Below are 18,482 nucleotides of genomic sequence, written 5' to 3'. Positions count from 1 at the left end.
CTTTTTAATATGTTAGCTTTTCCATTTGAATATGTTAAAATATAATTTATTCCAATGATGTTAAAGCTGCATTTGAGGCATTTGTGTCCTACATAAAATAATTTGAGACAAAACATATAAAAATATACTTAGTTAAAAGAAAAACAAAGTAAGATTATCATGTGTGTATTTTCTCTACCATTTGTACCTTAAAGGGTCATGAAACACCAAAACACATTTTTTGAGCTGTTGACAGTCATATATGTGTCCCACATTGCTAAAAAACTATTAGGACACAAATATTTCACTAAAAAGTGTAAATTGGTTGTTTTTATGTTATTTCAAGCACATTCGTACTTCCGGTTTGAAACTAATTTTTGAAGCTGCGTCTCGACCATGAGATAATAGCGTGTATTCCAGCGTGCAGACTGGACGTCTGTGCCAGAGTGCGTCTTATTACGTCTTACAGTGCGGCTCAAAGGACATCTTTTGCGCTCAGAGCCGCTTTCGTGAAGAGATCATCGGCAACACAGCTCGAAGTTCACCATGGAGGTGAAAAGGAAGTTCCCAGACCAGGAATCGAACCCGGGCCACAGCGGTGAGAGCGCTGAATCCTAACCACAAAAACACCAGGGAAGGCCTGGCTAAAGGTTGCCCTCAAGTCTAGCTGTGGGCCTCCACCCAGGTGTGCTGCAGCTGCTCTGACAAAAATAACTCTAATGTTTGCAACCTCCTCCTGGAGAAGAGAAAGTCTCAGAGCCTGGATCACAGTTCTTGCTCTTGTTCTCTGCTATATGTCTGCAAATATGCCACACAGTGCAGACGCTCATACTACTGAAAAGGAAGTTACCTGACTGAGAAAGGTATAAATAGAAATCGGAGCCTGCTCCAAACGACCTGCATGGTCAGCTCCAAGTGGGCTGTACAAACCTCCTGGAGTTTTCATCCATTGGCTGTGGAGAGAATCAAAAGGATCATAGAAGAGATGGGCGAGGATTTTATCAGAAATGTCTGTGAAGAATTCAAAGTAAAAATGTGAGTTTTTTTTATTATTGTTTTATGGATAATTATAAAGTATGAAATAATAACAAAAATGAAAATCATTGGCCAATATTACTGGTTCTTTCTTTCCTTTTTACTTGTGTAAAATTGTAAATACATTTTAGAATTGTCTACACATTCAACACCTATTCTTGCAAGAAATGTATTAACTGTTTGATTACAAATAATTAATAGCATGGCCTTTTATGTTGTACAGGTTGAGTCCAGCTGAAATAGTTTTCCTGACGGAGTACTGCACTGTAATGAAACCTGTGGTAAAGGCTTTGAATATCCTTCAGGCAGAGAACAACACACACATGGGGTGGCTCCTGCCCGTGATTTTCCAGTTACAAATAAATCTCTGCAGACTGGAGACATCTTTCAAGATGTGTCTGCCCCTTATCAGAGCAGTTCAGGATGGCATCCAAAAGCGCTTTGGTGGGATGATCCAAGACCCTGAATTGATTGCTGCAGCAATACTTCTGCCAAAGTTCAAGAACACCTGGACTGAGAAGACTGATGTCATAGAAGCAGGTATGATTCTTTTTTTTAATATAGTGTAACCAGATGTTAATTGTTAATCTGTTTTATTTACTTTATTATTTAACAGTGTTGTAGGAGAGTTAAGTGAATTCTGTGTTTAGAAAAACAGAGAGAAGCAGAGCAGAGATGAAGTTTGAACAGTTGTCTGCTGTTTAAGTAACATTAGTTGGATCGTTTAAATGTTTCGTGCTCGCCTCCCTTGCCATAGTAATAATCAAAATAATTGCAGCTTTTGTGATTTGAAAATCGCACCTTTTCAAATTGTGATTTTGCTTTAAAATAGATTAATCGTGCATGCCTAATGTGTTTGCACTATGTTTATGTGTGTGTGTCTTGTCACTTAACAGGACTGGTGTATATAAGAAAACACCTTGACCAAATGGCAGAGGTAGCAGTGGAGCAAGACGGACAACATTCATCAGATGAAGATGATTTCTTCTCCTCAATGAAGTTCAGAAGGTCACAAGGTACAGGGGAGTTAGATGAGTACCTTTCCTGTGTCTCAGACAAAATGGATCTCTTGAAGTCATTTCCACACATCAAGAAACTTTCTCTCAAACTCAATATTGTCCTTCCTGCCTCAGCTGCCTGTGAGCGTCTCTTCAGCTGTGCTGGACTTAAATTCACCGCAAAGCGAGCACGGATGAACTCTTCTAATTTTGAAAACCAGTTGTTGCTAAAACTAAACAGAAAGTTCATAGAATAAAGATGGACACCCAGTTGTTAAATTGTTAGGCAGAATGACCTGTCAAAGGTTTGAAATAATAATATTTTTTTATTCTATTCTTTTTTTTTTTCTTTAATTTTTAAAGTTGTTCCTTCAAATAAAAAGTACTAATTGGAGATTTATGTCCCCTTGTTTTTTTGAACTACACTAAAAACCCTTATCTACCCCACCACAGGTGTTAAAAGAAATAGTTACTTAATACTTTTTACTCATGAGTACATTTTTAATGAATTAATTTTTACTTTTACTTGAGTAGATTTTTTTAGACCTGTAACTTTACTTTTACTTAAGTAAAATTTTATTGAAGTAACAGTACTTTTACTTGAGTAGAATATTTTATCACTCTTTCCACCTCTGATCACCTGCAACTGCAACACTCACGACATCTTCATACTCTCCTGAGCAGCGTTCATCACCTGCATCTGCAACATTCACAACATCTTCATACTCTTCTGAGCAATGTCATCACCTGCAACAGCAACAAGTGTCACTCGCATCATCTTCCTCCTGTCCTGATGAACCCTTATTTTCTCCTGTGCCTTGTGCTTCATTGACTCCTGTGAGTTCAACACAAACATCTGAGACGCACTTATTAGGAGAGGTTAGTACTTGAAATTAGTTTGTGCATAGATATTAGTATTAATGTTTTTGTTTTAAACCTCCTTAAAGCTGTGTTAATTGAAATAAAGGTAGTATTTATTCAGTCAGATGGTAGCCTGTAGATCTGTTTCTGTTGTACAATGGGCAGTCACAGGCCTATTATAAAAACAGTATGCTGAGTTGTTTGATGTAGTTGGATTGTATCAGTTAGACTGTATCGTGATTCTTTTTATACAACATTACTTTTACTATATTAATTGATTATTTGTTGTTGCTCTCTTCCAGATGCACTCATTAGGACCGTCGAGGAAAAGACAGGTAACTGTTATTAAAAAGTGGTATTATTAAAAATCTGTTAAATTTTGGCATCTGTGTATTGTATTACATATGTTCTAAAATATTTAATTAAAGACTGCACTTTTAATTTTTCTAATTCAGTATTCTGGAAGTGCCTTCAATGGTTCAGACCTTACAGATTACAGCGATGATGACTACATACCCCAAATAAGCTCAGATGAGTCAAATGGTAGTGTCTCTGCAAACAAGTCTGAAAACAGTTCAGAAGCAAATGATGAATATGGTAAACAAATGGCATCAAAAAAGATGAAATGTCAAACTAAACAGAGATGCATCTTCTGACAAAAGTACTTTTGTTCAATCAATGCCACTACCAAGACCAAAATGCAAATCATATAGCAAAAAACAGTACTGCCTTTATTGCTTTAAGCCATTTTCAAAAATGCAAGACACCTGGAGTTTGTTCACCGCAATGAGGTGGAGGTTGCAAAGGCTATTGCATTTCCCAAAAAATCCAAGCAATAGCAAGTACAGTTAAACATACTTTGAAAAAAGGGGAAAACTTTGCACACAACACCAATGTGGCAAGACACGGGCATGGGCAAATGATTGCGTGTTACCGACCAAAAAATAACAAAAAAATAAAAGACTTAATTCTTTGTGTTCATTGCCAGGGGCTGTATGGCAAACTCAGCCTTTGGAAACGCATGAAAAGTTGTCCCCTGAAACCTGCTACGGATAAACCTCAAGGTAGAAAAAGAGTTCGATCTCTTTGCACTTTTAAAACACCCGTTGGCTTGAAGTAAGCAAAGGTTTAAAGAGAGTGCTTTCCCTGATGAACTACGATGATGTTTCTGAGACTGTTCAAAGTGACTCATGCATCATCCAACTGGGAGAAAACATGTACAACAGAATGGGATCGGATGTGACCAAGTATGATTACATAAGACAAAAAATGAGAGAAATTGGCACACTTCTTCAAGCAAGAACGATTACCCCACTGAGAACAATGGCAGACTTTAAACACGTCATATCAGCTGTTACAGTTGTTTCTGGCTTTGATGAAGAGACAACCTCCTACCGCATTCCTTCATTAGCTCTCAAACTTTGCCATTCTTTGAACAAGATCTGTAGCATTGTTGAGAGCAATGCAATGATATGTGGTGACCATGAGCGTGCAGCGTGTGCACGAGACTTCAGAAAAGTACACCAGGCAAGGTGGAATGAGTATATTTCAGCTACTGCTTTAACAATGCTAAAAGAAGCCAAGTGGAATGCACCACAGACCATCCCTTTTACTCAGGATGTCAAAGTGCTTCATGAACATCTACAAAAAAACTTGATGAGTTTCTTAATAAACACAAAAACTTTCTTTCTGCAAAAAGCTATGCTTCTCTAGCTAAAGTCATATTGTCCCAAGTCATCCTGTTCAACAGACGAAGAGAAGGTGAGGTGTTAAGAATGCTTTTGTCAGCTTTTCAAGGCTGGGATTCTTCTGAGCTACACGAAGACATAGCCATGTGTCTTTCAGAGTTTGAGAAGAAACTCTAATCATTTTACCAGAGTGAAGCTTAGTGGTAAACGAGGGAGAATGTGCTCCTTAAACGAGGTTCCTGTGCTCCTTAAACCTTCATTGGTGTCTGCCATAGAGCTGCTTGTTGAAACACGTAAGGTTTGTGGTGTCCCTTTTCAGAATTCCTTCATGTTTGCTAGATCTGGAGCAATGTCTGGTTACAGAGGAGGAGAGTGCATAAGAAGAGCTGCTCATGAATGTGGCATCAAGAATCTTGAGGCTCTGTCTTCAACCAGGCTTAGGAAACACATAGCAACCATGTCAAAGATTCTTAACCTTGATGAGAATGAGGCGGACCAGCTGGCTGATTTCCTTGGTTACGATATCAGAATCCACAGACATTATTACCGGTTACCAGAAGCGACACTGCAGCTCGCAAAAATGAGCAATGGAGAAAGGAACACTTTCCAAATATAAAGGAAAGAAACTTGATGAGATAGAAATCGACTAAAATGGTACAGTTATAATAAGATTGTCAGTCTAAGCTAAAATAAGCTTAATTTCAGTCCATATTTTTCTATAATAATCTTTCACATGTGAAATGCTCTTACTTATTGTTGTATAGCGACTTGAAGAACTAGAAGATTCCATATCAAGTGATGAGGTGGAATCAGATGCGAGATGCAGCGACATTCCTGAGACGACATGTTGGAATATTTATCTCTATTCCATGCGTGTTCAATAAGAAAAGGTCTGGAGAGGGTTTTCTTCAATGCCAAAAATATTAGTAATTTATTAGATACAAATGAATAATTCGATAACAGAGCTCTGGGTTACATTACCCCAATGCAATACAAGAATTACATTCAAGAGGTTCGCAACTAACATACATTTCCTGACTTCAGCATATATACACCACCAATCTTAACAGGTGTAGTTTTGGTGTAACGTCACTTGTCAGTCATTGTTCAGTCCTCTATTGGCCGCCCCTTCGACATACTTCCTCTTTTTCTACGAATTCTCTGCCCAACAACAAAGTATAGATCTTTCTGTGTTCTGTGTTCAGTTTTAACACCTCTATTCAGACAGGAAGTTTCTGCAGAGCTGAATTTAATTTTGAACCCGCATCTATCTACTTCTGCAAAAATGCTAATTAGTATGCACAGCACTCACCCACAACATTAGAAGTTAAGTTAATATATGACCCTTACATGACCAATACAAATAATTGTTTGATTAAAAGAAAGAGACAAAAATAATAAAAAACTGATTTCTATTTTACAACACAACCTACCCCAACTCTTAACCCAACCTCACAGTAACAAACCTCCATGTGGGTTTAATTGATTCAATGTCTTGTACATGGCACAGAATACAACCTATTGCAGTTTATTAAAATCACACCTACCCCAGCCCTAGGCCCAACCTCACAGTAACCAGTTTTAATTTTTTTTTTTTTTTTTATAAATGTCTACTACAGCTACATCAATCGCAAACCCAGCCTACGTGTGGCATAACTGCCGACCCCTTAGAGGTCATCCAGCCAACTTGCAGTGTAATCTCCTCCACTTGTAGGTCTCTGAGCTGCAGCAACACCTAAGTGCTCTGACACAAAAGACTTTTAACCTCCTCTTGGAGAGGAGAGAGTCTCCAAACCTGGATCTCAGGTCTTCTATGGAGGGACTGTCAGGAATCCTGTAAGAGCATCCCATCCACACAACCTCTTGCCATAAAAAAACAAAGCAGAATGTGTGGTGAAGGAACTCCGGGTTGACAGAGCCTTGTCCTCGCTTCAAGCAACGTGCTAACAAGGTGCTGAACAGAGTGGCACAAAGGATAGCGCTTATGACTATGGATCAGAAGATTCTCCGTTACGGAAACCAAGAAACTGTGTATGAGAGAATGCGTAAGTGTATGAGTGGCACTTGTTCAAGCAGAGCAGGGACGTGCCAGCAATCAGAAAGAACTGGAGTTTGTGCCAAGACTGGGTTTCAAAAGTGGCAATTTCTATATGGTCTAGCAGTCAGGATTCCTGATTTTCACCCAGGTGACCCGGGTTCGACTCCCGGTATGGGAAGGCTTAAGTACTTTTGCTCCTGTCCTTTTTGGTCAGCGGTCGGACTGCAGCTACCTTATAGGGTGTTGTTGTGGAACTGCTACGTAAGACTTTGATGGCTCAGTTGGTAGAGTGGAGTACTGTAGAACCAATTATTAGGTCGCAGGTTCGACTCCAGCTCAAAGGATGTCTTTTGTGCTCAGAGCCGCTTTCTTGCCTTTGCGAAGATATCATTGGCACCACTGCTCGAAGTTCACCATGGAGGTGAAAAGGAAGTTCCCTGACCAGGAATCGAACTCGGGCCGCGGCGGTGAGAGCACCGAATCCTAATTACTAGACCACCAGGCTAGACCATCAAGCCTAGCTGTGGGCTTCCACCCAGGTGTGCTGCAGCTGCTCTGACAAAAATAACTCTAACATTTGAAACCTCCTCCTGGAGAAGAGAAAGTCTCAGAGCCTGGATCACAGTTCTTCTTGGGAGGGACTGTCACATGCTCTGTGTTAAAGCATCCTATCAACACCACAACTTGCCATGACAAGAAAGCACAGCAAGCGTTGAAGGAACTGCATGTTGACCGAGCCATGTCCTCTTTCCAATCAGCATGCTACTGAGCACTGCTGACGCAGACTGGGCCAGTGGTGCATACTGCCACCTGTAATTCGTGGTTATTCTTGGTTACACCGGCCAATCACGTTCCGAGTTGGAACCAAGATTTTTTAAAATTTTTGGTTACGCTGGCCAATCTTGTCCCGAGCTGGAACCAAGATTCACCCTATTCTTGGTTACGGCAGCCAATTATGTTCCGAGTTACAATGAACGCTATGGCCAATCAGAGCCCTTATAACATTCATGATTTGTACTGTATTAACAGATTTCGTTGTGGATTAATTCGGACAACAATTACAAAGTATTTTTATAACAAGTTGGTTTAAATGAATAACCATTACAGTAACATTAATTACAACAACACAATTATTATATGATTGTTATAGATGTTATATGACGTTGTTTGTTAAGATTAATGTTAGCCGACCAAGCACACTGTACAGTTTTACTACAAACATTTTAATGCAGTTATTATACATTACTTCACTTTATATTGTCATTTACTACCATAGTTACAATAATGCCCATGCATTATTCTCACACATTAATGAATCACTTCACTAATAATAAATATCAGGCTCAATTCATCAGTCATTAATTATAAACAAATAGTATAATGACGCTCACATATCACTACATCACTAATCATAAACTAATCTAATAATGCTCACGCATAATACATCACTAATCATAAAGCATAAAACAATATGGATCACGCATGATTGCATCACTAATAATAAACCAATAATATAAGGGTCACAATTTAATCCATCAATAATAATAATAACATTATTATTAGTAATGGATTGATGTGTGACCCTTATATTGTTGGTTTAGTATTAGTGATGCAATCATGCATGATCCATATTAATTAAGTAATAACTGCATTAAAATGTTTGTAATAAAACTGTACAGTTTGCTTGGTCGGCTAACATTAATCTTACCAAATAACGTTATAAAACATCTATAACAATCATATAATAATTATGTTGTAGTAATTAACGTTACTGTAATGGTTATTCATTTAAACCACCTTGTTAAAAAAATACTTACTTTGCAATTGGTTTCCGAATTAATCCGCAACGAAATCTTTTATTACAGTACAAATCATGGATGGTATAAGGGCTCTGATTGGCCATAGCGTTCATTGTAACTCAGAACACGATTGGCTGCCTTAACCAAGAATAGGGTGAATCTTGGTTCCAGCTCACAAAGTGATTGGCCGGTGTGACCAAGAATAACCACGACTTACAGGTGGCAGTATGAGCTAACCGGCCACTTACTGCCAAGCTTAATAAAAGTCTTCCAGTTGGTGCTGCCCAGGCTAAAGAAAAAAAATATTAAAAAAAGAAAATTATAAAACGGCCTTGCCAGAAAGTAGCAGAATGTCAATACAAGGCGGTGGCAATGTGCATTGATTTCTGAGTAACTCGTCATTCGGCATGCAGGGCTTCTCACACGTTTACTGGAGCAGGACCAGGTAGGGCCTTCAGTCACCTACCCCTTGTGCACAAAATAGAACAACAGCACTGTTTTACAACCCCAAGATCGAACCAGGGACCTTTAGATCTTCAGTTTAACGCTCTCCCAACTGAGCAATTTCAGCTGCCTTTTCACAAGAATCCTGCAGCATTCATGTCTGTGAGACTAAGCAGAATCCTGAAATGCCTCTGAGGCCTTAAAGGGTAAAAGTTTGGCCAGTACGGGGATCGAACCCGCGACCTTGGCGTTATTAGCACCACGCTCTAACCAGCTGAGCTAACCGGCCACTTTCTGCCATGTTTGCTAAACAGCTCAGAGTAACTGTCATTTTCTTCAAGAGATAAGAATGCTATTCCAGCTTTTTTTGTGCGGTGCTGGTAAAAAAAACAAGGTCCCACCGAAATTTGAACTCGGATCGCTGGATTCAGAGTGCAGAGTGCTAACCATTACACCATGGAACCTCAAGTCTTCTGCTTGGTGCTGCCCGGGCCAAAGAGAAAATAATGTAAAAACAAAAAAAAAAAAAAAAAAGAAAACGGCCTTGCCAGAAAGTAGCAGAATGTCAATACAAGGCAGTGCCAATGTGCATTGATTTCTGAGTAACTCGTCATTCGGCATGCAGGGCTCCTCACACGTTTACTGGAGCAGGACCAGGTAGGGCCTTCAAAAGAAAAGCGCACTATTCCAGGCATTTTGACGACTAAACGGCAGGCAGGGCTAAGAGGCCACCACAGAGCAAATGTGATCTTTTTTTTCTATTTTGATCACGTCGAAAATCGCCAATTATTGATTGCTTTGAGGGGAATTAGCTCATGGTTAAGCGCTCGTTCTGCATGGGAGAGGTAGCGGGAACAATGACTGCATTCTCCACCTCTGTTTTCATGCCTTTTTACATTGGCTTTTATTGCAAAGCTGGTGGCACCTTGAGGGTTTAAAGCGAAACTACTTACGTCAGCTTTGCCGGTTTCTGTGTAGTACATATCATTGCAACCCTTCAGAAGCCCTATCAAGTCACAGTTTTCTTTTATTCAGCAGCGTGTCCGCAGTGGGACATCAAAGCACTAAATACATAGCATTATAGAGTGCTGTCGATCAGGCCATTGGAATCATCGCCAGAAGCAACGTGACCATCTGGGAGGAAGATAGTGTTTTGGTCAAGTGGAAGCAGGTGGACTTAAGGGTGAAGCAGCTAGGCTTTTTGGGTGACTTTCAGTCACCTGACCCTTGTGCACAAAATAGAACAACATCACTGTTTTGCCGAAACTCAGGATCGAACCAGTGACCTTTAGATCTTCAGTTTAACGCTCTCCCAACTGAGCAATTTCAGCTGCCTTTTCACAAGAATCCTGCAGCATTCGTGTCTGTGAGACTAAGCAGAATCCTGAAATGCCTCTGAGGCCTTAAAGGGTAAAAGTTTGGCCAGTACGGGGATCGAACCCGCGACCTTGGCGTTATTAGCACCACTCTCTAACCAGCTGAGCTTACCGGCCACTTTCTGCCATGTTTGCTAAAAAGCTCAGAGTAACTGTCATTTTCTTCAAGAGATAAGAATGCTATTCCAGCTTTTTTTGTGCGGTGCTGGTAAAAAAACAAGGTCCCACCGAGATTTGAACTCGGATCGCTGGATTCACAGTCCAGAGTGCTAACCATTACATCATGGAACCTCAAGTCTTCTGCTTGGTGCTGCCCGGGCCAAAGAGAAAATAATGTAAAAACAAAAAAACAAAAAAAAAGAAAACGGCCTTGCCAGAAAGTAGCAGAATGTCAATACAAGGCAGTGCCAATGTGCATTGATTTCTGAGTAACTCGTCATTCGGCATGCAGGGCTCCTCACAATTTTACTGGAGCAGGACCAGGTAGGGCCTTCAAAAGAAAAGCGCACTATTCCAGGCATTTTGACGACTAAACGGCAGGCAGGGCAAAGAGGCCACCACAGAGCAAATGTGATCTTTTTTTTCTATTTTGACCACGTCGAAAATCGCCAATTATTGATTGCTTAGAGGGGAATTAGCTCATGGTTAAGCGCTCGCTTTGCATGGGAGAGGTAGCGGGAACAATGACTGCATTCTCCACCTCTGTTTTCATGCCTTTTTACATTGGCTTTTATTGCAAAGCTGGTGGCACCTTGAGGGTTTAAAGCGAAACTACTTACGTCAGCTTTGCCGGTTTCTGTGCAGTACATATCATTGCAACCCTTCAGAAGCCCTATCAAGTCACAGTTTTCTTTTATTCAGCAGCGTGTCCGCAGTGGGACATCAAAGCGCTAAATACATAGCATTATAGAGTGCTGTCGATCAGGCCATTGGAATCATCGCCAGAAGCAACGTGACCATCTGGGAGGAAGATAGTGTTTTGGTCAAGTGGAAGCAGGTGGACTTAAGGGTGAAGCAGCTAGGCTTTTTGGGTGACTTTCAGTCACCTGACCCTTGTGCACAAAATAGAACAACATCACTGTTTTGCCGAAACCCAGGATCGAACCAGGGACTTTTAGATCTTCAGTTTAACGCTCTCCCAACTGAGCAATTTCGGCTGCCTGTTCACAAGAATCCTGCAGCATTCGTGTCTGTGAGACTAAGCAGAATCCTGAAATGCCTCTGAGGCCTTAAAGGGTAAAAGTTTGGCCAGTACGGCGATCGAACCCGCGACCTTGGCGTTATTAGCACCACGCTCTAACCAGCTGAGCTTACCGGCCACTTTCTGCCATGTTTGCTAAAAAGCTCAGAGTAACTGTCATTTTCTTCAAGAGATAAGAATGCTATTCCAGCTTTTTTTGTGCGGTGCTGGTAAAAAAACAAGGTCCCACCTAGATTTGAACTCTGATCGCTGGATTCAGAGTCCAGAGTGCTAACCATTACACCATGGAACCTCAAGTCTTCTGCTTGGTGCTGCCCGGGCCAAAGAGAAAATAATGTAAAAAAAAAAAAAAGAAAACGGCCTTGCCAGAAAGTAGCAGAATGTCAATACAAGGCAGTGCCAATGTGCATTGATATCTGAGTAACTCGTCATTCGGCATGCAGGGCTCCTCACACGTTTACTGGAGCAGGACTAGGTAGGGCCTTCAAAAGAAAAGCGCACTATTCCAGGCATTTTGACGACTAAACGGCAGGCAGGGCAAAGAGGCCACCACAGAGCAAATGTGATCTTTTTTTTCTATTTTGACCACGTCGAAAATCGCCAATTATTGATTGCTTTGAGGGGAATTAGCTCATGGTTAAGGGCTCGCTTTGCATGGGAGAGGTAGCGGGAACAATGACTGCATTCTCCACCTCTGTTTTCATGCCTTTTTACATTGGCTTTTATTGCAAAGCTGGTGGCACCTTAAGGGTTTAAAGCGAAACTACTTACGTCAGCTTTGCCGGTTTCTGTGCAGTACATATCATTGCAACCCTTCAGAAGCCCTATCAAGTCACAGTTTTCTTTTATTCAGCAGCGTGTCCGCAGTGGGACATCAAAGCGCTAAATACATAGCATTATAGAGTGCTGTCGATCAGGCCATTGGAATCATCGCCAGAAGCAACGTGACCATCTGGGAGGAAGATAGTGTTTTGGTCAAGTGGAAGCAGGTGGACTTAAGGGTGAAGCAGCTAGGCTTTTTGGGTGACTTTCAGTCACCTGATCCTTGTGCACAAAATAGAACAACATCACTGTTTAGCCGAAACCCAGAATCGAACCAGGGACCTTTAGATCTTCAGTTTAGCGCTCTCCCAACTGAGCAATTTCGGCTGCCTGTTCACAAGAATCCTGCAGCATTCGTGTCTGTGAGACTAAGCAGAATCCTGAAATGCCTCTGAGGCCTTAAAGGGTAAAAGTTTGGCCAGTACGGGGATCGAACCCGCGACCTTGGCGTTATTAGCACCACGCTCTAACCAGCTGAGCTAACCGGCCACTATCTGCCATGTTTGCTAAAAAGCTCAGAGTAACTGTCATTTTCTTCAAGAGATAAGAATGCTATTCCAGCTTTTTTTGTGCGGTGCTGGTAAAAAAACAAGGTCCCACCGAGATTTGAACTCGGATTGCTGGATTCAGAGTCCAGAGTGCTAACCATTACACCATGGAACCTCAAGTCTTCTGCTTGGTGCTGCCTGGGCCAAAGAGAAAATAATGTAAAAAAAAAAAAAAAAAAAAAAAAAAAAAGAAAACGGCCTTGCCAGAAAGTAGCAGAATGTCAATACAAGGCAGTGCCAATGTGCATTGATTTCTGAGTAACTCGTCATTCGGCATGCAGGGCTCCTCACACGTTTACTGGAGCAGGACCAGGTAGGGCCTTCAAAAGAAAAGCGCACTATTCCAGGCATTTTGACGACTAAACGGCAGGCAGGGCAAAGAGGCCACCACAGAGCAAATGTGATCTTTTTTTTCTATTTTGACCACGTCGAAAATCGCCAATTATTGATTGCTTTGAGGGGAATTAGCTCATGGTTAAGCGCTCGCTCTGCATGGGAGAGGTAGCGGGAACAATGACTGCATTCTCCACCTCTGTTTTCATGCCTTTTTACATTGGCTTTTATTGCAAAGCTGGTGGCACCTTGAGGGTTTAAAGCGAAACTACTTACGTCAGCTTTGCCGGTTTCTGTGCAGTACATATCATTGCAACCCTTCAGAAGCCCTATCAAGTCACAGTTTTCTTTTATTCAGCAGCGTGTCTGCAGTGGGACATCAAAGCGCTAAATACATAGCATTATAGAGTGCTGTCGATCAGGCCATTGGAATCATCGCCAGAAGCAACGTGACCATCTGGGAGGAAGATAGTGTTTTGGTCAAGTGGAAGCAGGTGGACTTAAGGGTGAAGCAGCTAGGCTTTTTGGGTGACTTTCAGTCACCTGACCCTTGTGCACAAAATAGAACAACATCACTGTTTTGCCAAAACCCAGGATCGAACCAGGGACCTTTAGATCTTCAGTTTAACGCTCTCCCAACTGAGCAATTTCAGCTGCCTTTTCGTAAGAATCCTGCAGAATTCGTGTCTGTGAGACTAAGCAGAATCCTGAAATGCCTCTGAGGCCTTAAAGGGTAAAAGTTTGGCCAGTACGGGGATCGAACCCGCGACCTTGGCGTTATTAGCACCACGCTCTAACCAGCTGAGCTAACCGGCCACTTTCTGCCATGTTTGCTAAAAAGCTCAGAGTAACTGTCATTTTCTTCAAGAGATAAGAATGCTATTCCAGCTTTTTTTGTGCGGTGCTGGTAAAAAAACAAGGTCCCGCCGAGATTTGTACTCAGATCGCTGGATTCAGAGTCCAGAGTGCTAACCATTACACCACGGAACCTCAAGTCTTCTGCTTGGTGCTGCCCGGGCTCAAATGGTAGAGCGCTCGCTTAGCATAGGAAGGGGTCCAATCTTCTCGCTCACTCGCAAGCGAACAAGCCGCAAAAACACGGAAAAATGCGACAAATTTCGCTTGCAGTAGTGTTCGCGGCTTTGTGACTGTGCATAATGTGGTATTTTAGTTGCATATTGCATGTCACTCTAAATGTCATTTTTTGCATGCTGGATTCGAACACACGATCTGTGTAACACAATATCCAATCAGTGTCGGTTTTAGCGGAGCTAATCAGCTGCGCTCTTATTGAAATTTTACTGACGTAACACATGCAATTATATTGATATTACTATTATTATGTGGATATTGTTCTTAAAAAGCATATTACGTTAATTAAAAATGAATGCAAATGTTTCAATTAAACATATGTATGCATGTTTATGTATATATAAGTATATTATATATATTTATTTATTAATATATAAATATATACTATACTATATATATATATATATATATATATATATATATATATATATATATATATATATTTATATATGTTATATTTCTTTATGTAATAACTTTAAATGAATGCACACAAAAACAAGTAATATGCAAAATGGTTTATTAAAATAAATACAAATATTAAAATCGCAAAACAATTTAAAAATTATAAAAAACAAAATAAAAACATATCTTAATATATAAACTATATAATATACAATAAATAAAAACAATACAATATATATTTATTTATTGTGCACATATATTAAAACAATATATATATATATATATATATATATATATATATATATATATATATATATATATATATATATACTTATTATACACATTATATAAAAACAATACTCTATATATATATTTAGTTTTATATACACAATATATTAAACAATAATATAAATAAATAATAAAATGCAAGAGAGGGGCACGTAATATATAAAATATAGTATTTAAGCAATGTATAAAATGTTATTTTTTTAAGAAATATAAATATATTTTTACATAAAATGCACACAAATATTAAATAAGTACACACAAGACAAAATAAGAGTGGGCCTATAAGTGCCACTTTAAAATGCTAAATATTAACACAAAAATTAAATAAAATAAGAGAGAGAGAGTACCCATGTAACATTTACAAAAATATATACAGCAATTTGTCCTTTATTCTGGAGCTGGAGTTTGTCCTTTATTTTGCTGGCGCTGTTCTGCCAACCAGTCCTCTAAGGACAAATCGGCTATGGCCAAACTCCTTAGTCTTTGGTTGCCCACATTTGCTGCAAACACTTTTCTTCTCCTGTTCCCGTCTGCGCCTGTTCCTCTGGGTGTAACGGGACACAAGAACAGCAGGCGCAGGTGGAGCAGGTGCAGGTGGAGGAACAGCAGGTGCAGGTGGAGCAGGTGCAGGTGGAGGAACAGCAGGTGCAGGTGGAGCAGGTGCAGGTGGAGGAACAGCAGGTGCAGGTGAAGCTGGGACTGCACTGGATGTTGGTGCAGCAAATGATGGAATCACCATTGACACACTCATGTCTGGGTTAAAAACAAGTGTGCCAAACAATGATCCAGGTCCTGAAATGGGCTGCACAACATCTGGTGCTGTGGGGGGTGGTGCAATGGGGCACACCGTGCCGGGGGTCGGTGGAAAGGAGCACACCGTGGTGGGGGCAGATACAATGAGGCGCACTGTGGTGGGGGCCGGCGCAATAGGGCGCACTGTGGTGGAGGCTGGTATGATGGGGCACACTGTGGTGGAGGCTGGCGAGATGGGGCGCACTGTGGTGAAGATCGGTGTGACGGGGCACACCATGGTAGGGGCTGGTGCAATGTGGCAGACTGTGGTGGGGGTTGGCGCGATTGGGCATACCGTCGTGGGGGCCGGTGGAAAGGAGCACACCGTGGTGGCATCCGGCAGGAAGGAGCAAACTGTGGTGGATGCAGAAGCAGACTTTCGACCAGGTCGAAGAAGAGGTGCCTGTCCTACTTTATTTGGAGGAAAGACAAACTGGTGTTTGGGGCCTGATGTTGTCGGTGCCTCGTCCAATTTTCCCCTCGGCAAAGGAAGCTGCGTATCTGCCACAGCAATTGGATCAAGTGGAGTCAGTCCCTGAGGGAGTACACTCATTTCCTGATCTTTTTGCCTCCGTTGAAACCTGATAATAAATGATATGTATTATACATATATATTAATTTAGAAGTATTCAGGTAATTTAAAGAAAATAATGTGCTTTGCTTACCACTGAATAAGCGTCTTCTGGTTTAGCTCAAAAAGCTGGATCACTGTTTCATCCATCAGCCTGCGACTGCCAAGCACCAGATCCCGGATGTGGTGGTAATCGGTCAGTATTTTAGACCACCTGTGCGTGCGAACACCAGCCTTCTTGGAAGTGGACTTGTGTACGGCACACAGCTTTGTACAAATGGCCTCAACCAAGCGGCTGGTGCTAGGCCACTGTGCTGGACCCTCAGGATGTCCAATCAGACAGCGCTTGATGCTCTCCACACCTGGAGTGACTCCGAAGCGCTTCCGTGCCTTAAAGCGCCCATGTGTCAGCTGAGGCTGATGTCGAGGCTCGTAGTTGATGCGCTGTTTATCAACATCCAGGAGAGCTGTCCACAGCTGAATGGCCTCTGTCATCTGCAGGTCAGTGAAGTAAGGAGCCTCACGAAGACCTACCAAATAAGCAGCCAGATCCTGCACCTTGTCCCACCCAGCAATGCCATCAGGTCCAATGACTACTCCCTGGTAAATACAGAATAAATTTAGTATATGTGGAATAAAAAAAGACTAAATAAAATTAAGTTCTTAATATATCTTACCTGAGCCTCAACAGAGAGACTGTCTCCAGACTTGGATGGCTGTGACGGCACTGAGGGGGCTGGGCTAGGAAGCTGTCCTTCTCCACCAGCTGATGTGGACGGCTCAGCCAGTAATGCTGGGGACTGAGGCAGAGGCGAAGATAAGGGGCTGTTTCTGAGATCACGGCAGGGGTCATCCTCATACAGCACTGGAACTGTGATGTCCTCCATGATCTCCTCCTCAAACCCGTCATCTTGTAGATCCTCGTCATCTACTTCCTCCACCAGCCTGCCTTCCTCCTCTGGGTTCTGGAGCACCGGAGTCAGGGTTTTGCCGGTCTGGCTGTAAAGGTGCTCCATTCCCAGCAATTCACCTTAAAAAAAATAAAACAATAAAAAAACATATATTAAATAAAACTAATGATAAAATAAACATTTAGATTACCATTTAAATGCGTATGATTGGCCCGTGAGGAACGAATGACTCAAACCCGATAGAGGACTCGAGAGATGAACGGATCAAATATTTTTCCTGCTCTAAACGCGTATAATAGGCCCGTAATAAACGAGTGACTCAGACCCGATAGAGGACTCGAGAGGTGAACGGATCAAATCTTTTTCGGCTCTAAACGCATATGATTGGTTTCTGCCTTTCCGCGATAAACGACACGAAATGTGATGAAGACTTGAAATAACGATACCACCTGCACAAATGTACGCACGCGCATATTAACAAATCACTCCCTAAGAGGACTTATAGTTCCCAAATCATATTGAAGATTCGTTTAAAATGAACGAAATGTTCATGATCGACCCATTACTAAACCTGGTTAGATACCTGCTCCAGTCGGGGATTGAACCTTGTGATCTACCCAAAGTGTTATTTATGGACATATTTCTTGAACCAGTACTGTTATATATGCATTGAGTAGTTTCTGGTGGGCAAAAAATACAAAATATAACCTTAATTTCGCTTCTTTCTTTCTCAATTTCTCAAATTTTCTTATTTTTCTTGTGCTTTTTTCTTCCCCTTCCAAAACAGACTATTGTTCCCCAGCTTTAGCGGAGTCGGTAGAGGGTCCAGGGTTCAAGTCTGTGTTCGGGCATGAGAGACTCTTTGTGGAGCCACAGCTTTTGCCGTTGAGCTATCGCTTGCTGAAAGTTTCATCTGAATGCACAACACGTGTACTAGGCATGAGGACATGGGAGAACAGGCAGTCTTGTAGTGATGGCTGCGTGGTTAAGGCGATCGACTAGAAATAGGTTGGGGTATTCTCCCGCAGGTTCAATTCCTGCTAACTATACCCACATCCTGTTCCTTTTAAAAATTGCAGCAGTCGTCAATTGTTTGCATTTCCATTGTTTCTTGGGAAAAGCGTTGTGCTGGTAGGAGGAGAAAAACAACAGAGTGTTCTCACTGAAGAGAAAGGGGCTTATCACACGGAGGAACATACCACACATAGGTCACAAGGGCTGTTTCGTAGCTCGCCGTGATCGTATAGTGGTTAGTACTCTGCGTTGTGGCCGCAGCAACCCCGGTTCGAATCCGGGTCACGGCA

General features: G+C 41.5%; 2 protein-coding genes, 1 long non-coding RNA gene and 6 other non-coding genes across 9 annotated transcripts in view; 2 read left to right on the top strand and 7 right to left on the bottom strand.

Moving 5' to 3' along the window:
• The window catches only part of znf1086 (zinc finger protein 1086), an 893,143-nt gene that overhangs the window by 799,975 nt on the left and 74,686 nt on the right, over positions 1–18,482 (bottom strand). The gene's annotated exons all lie outside the window — the stretch shown is intronic.
• On the top strand, positions 1,135–2,603 carry LOC141381901 (uncharacterized). The gene is made up of 2 exons (XM_088650972.1): positions 1,135–1,554; positions 1,911–2,603. The coding sequence occupies exons 1-2, from the start codon at positions 1,227–1,229 to the stop codon at positions 2,267–2,269; spliced, it is 687 nt and encodes a 228-aa protein (XP_088507098.1). The 5' UTR covers positions 1,135–1,226; the 3' UTR covers positions 2,270–2,603.
• Positions 9,058–9,131, bottom strand: trnai-aau (transfer RNA isoleucine (anticodon AAU)). The gene has a single exon. It is a non-coding gene; the product is annotated as a tRNA-Ile (tRNA).
• trnah-gug (transfer RNA histidin (anticodon GUG)) lies at positions 10,438–10,509 on the bottom strand. Its single transcript has one exon. It is a non-coding gene; the product is annotated as a tRNA-His (tRNA).
• On the bottom strand, positions 12,657–12,730 carry trnai-aau (transfer RNA isoleucine (anticodon AAU)). Its single transcript has one exon. It is a non-coding gene; the product is annotated as a tRNA-Ile (tRNA).
• Positions 12,833–12,904, bottom strand: trnaq-cug (transfer RNA glutamine (anticodon CUG)). Its single transcript has one exon. It is a non-coding gene; the product is annotated as a tRNA-Gln (tRNA).
• On the bottom strand, positions 13,603–17,293 carry LOC137491446 (uncharacterized). The gene is made up of 3 exons (XR_015484262.2): positions 16,945–17,293; positions 16,724–16,867; positions 13,603–13,671 (listed from the first exon to the last, which is right to left on the bottom strand). It is a non-coding gene; the product is annotated as an uncharacterized LOC137491446 (long non-coding RNA).
• Positions 13,865–13,938, bottom strand: trnai-aau (transfer RNA isoleucine (anticodon AAU)). Its single transcript has one exon. It is a non-coding gene; the product is annotated as a tRNA-Ile (tRNA).
• On the top strand, positions 18,411–18,482 carry trnah-gug (transfer RNA histidin (anticodon GUG)). Its single transcript has one exon. It is a non-coding gene; the product is annotated as a tRNA-His (tRNA).

This window comes from Danio rerio, chromosome 4 (genome assembly GCF_052040795.2).
Source record: "Danio rerio strain M-AB ecotype USA chromosome 4, GRCz13ab, whole genome shotgun sequence".
In the NCBI taxonomy this organism is placed as follows: domain Eukaryota; kingdom Metazoa; phylum Chordata; class Actinopteri; order Cypriniformes; family Danionidae; genus Danio; species Danio rerio.
This window is presented reverse-complemented; position numbering and strand designations above follow the sequence as displayed.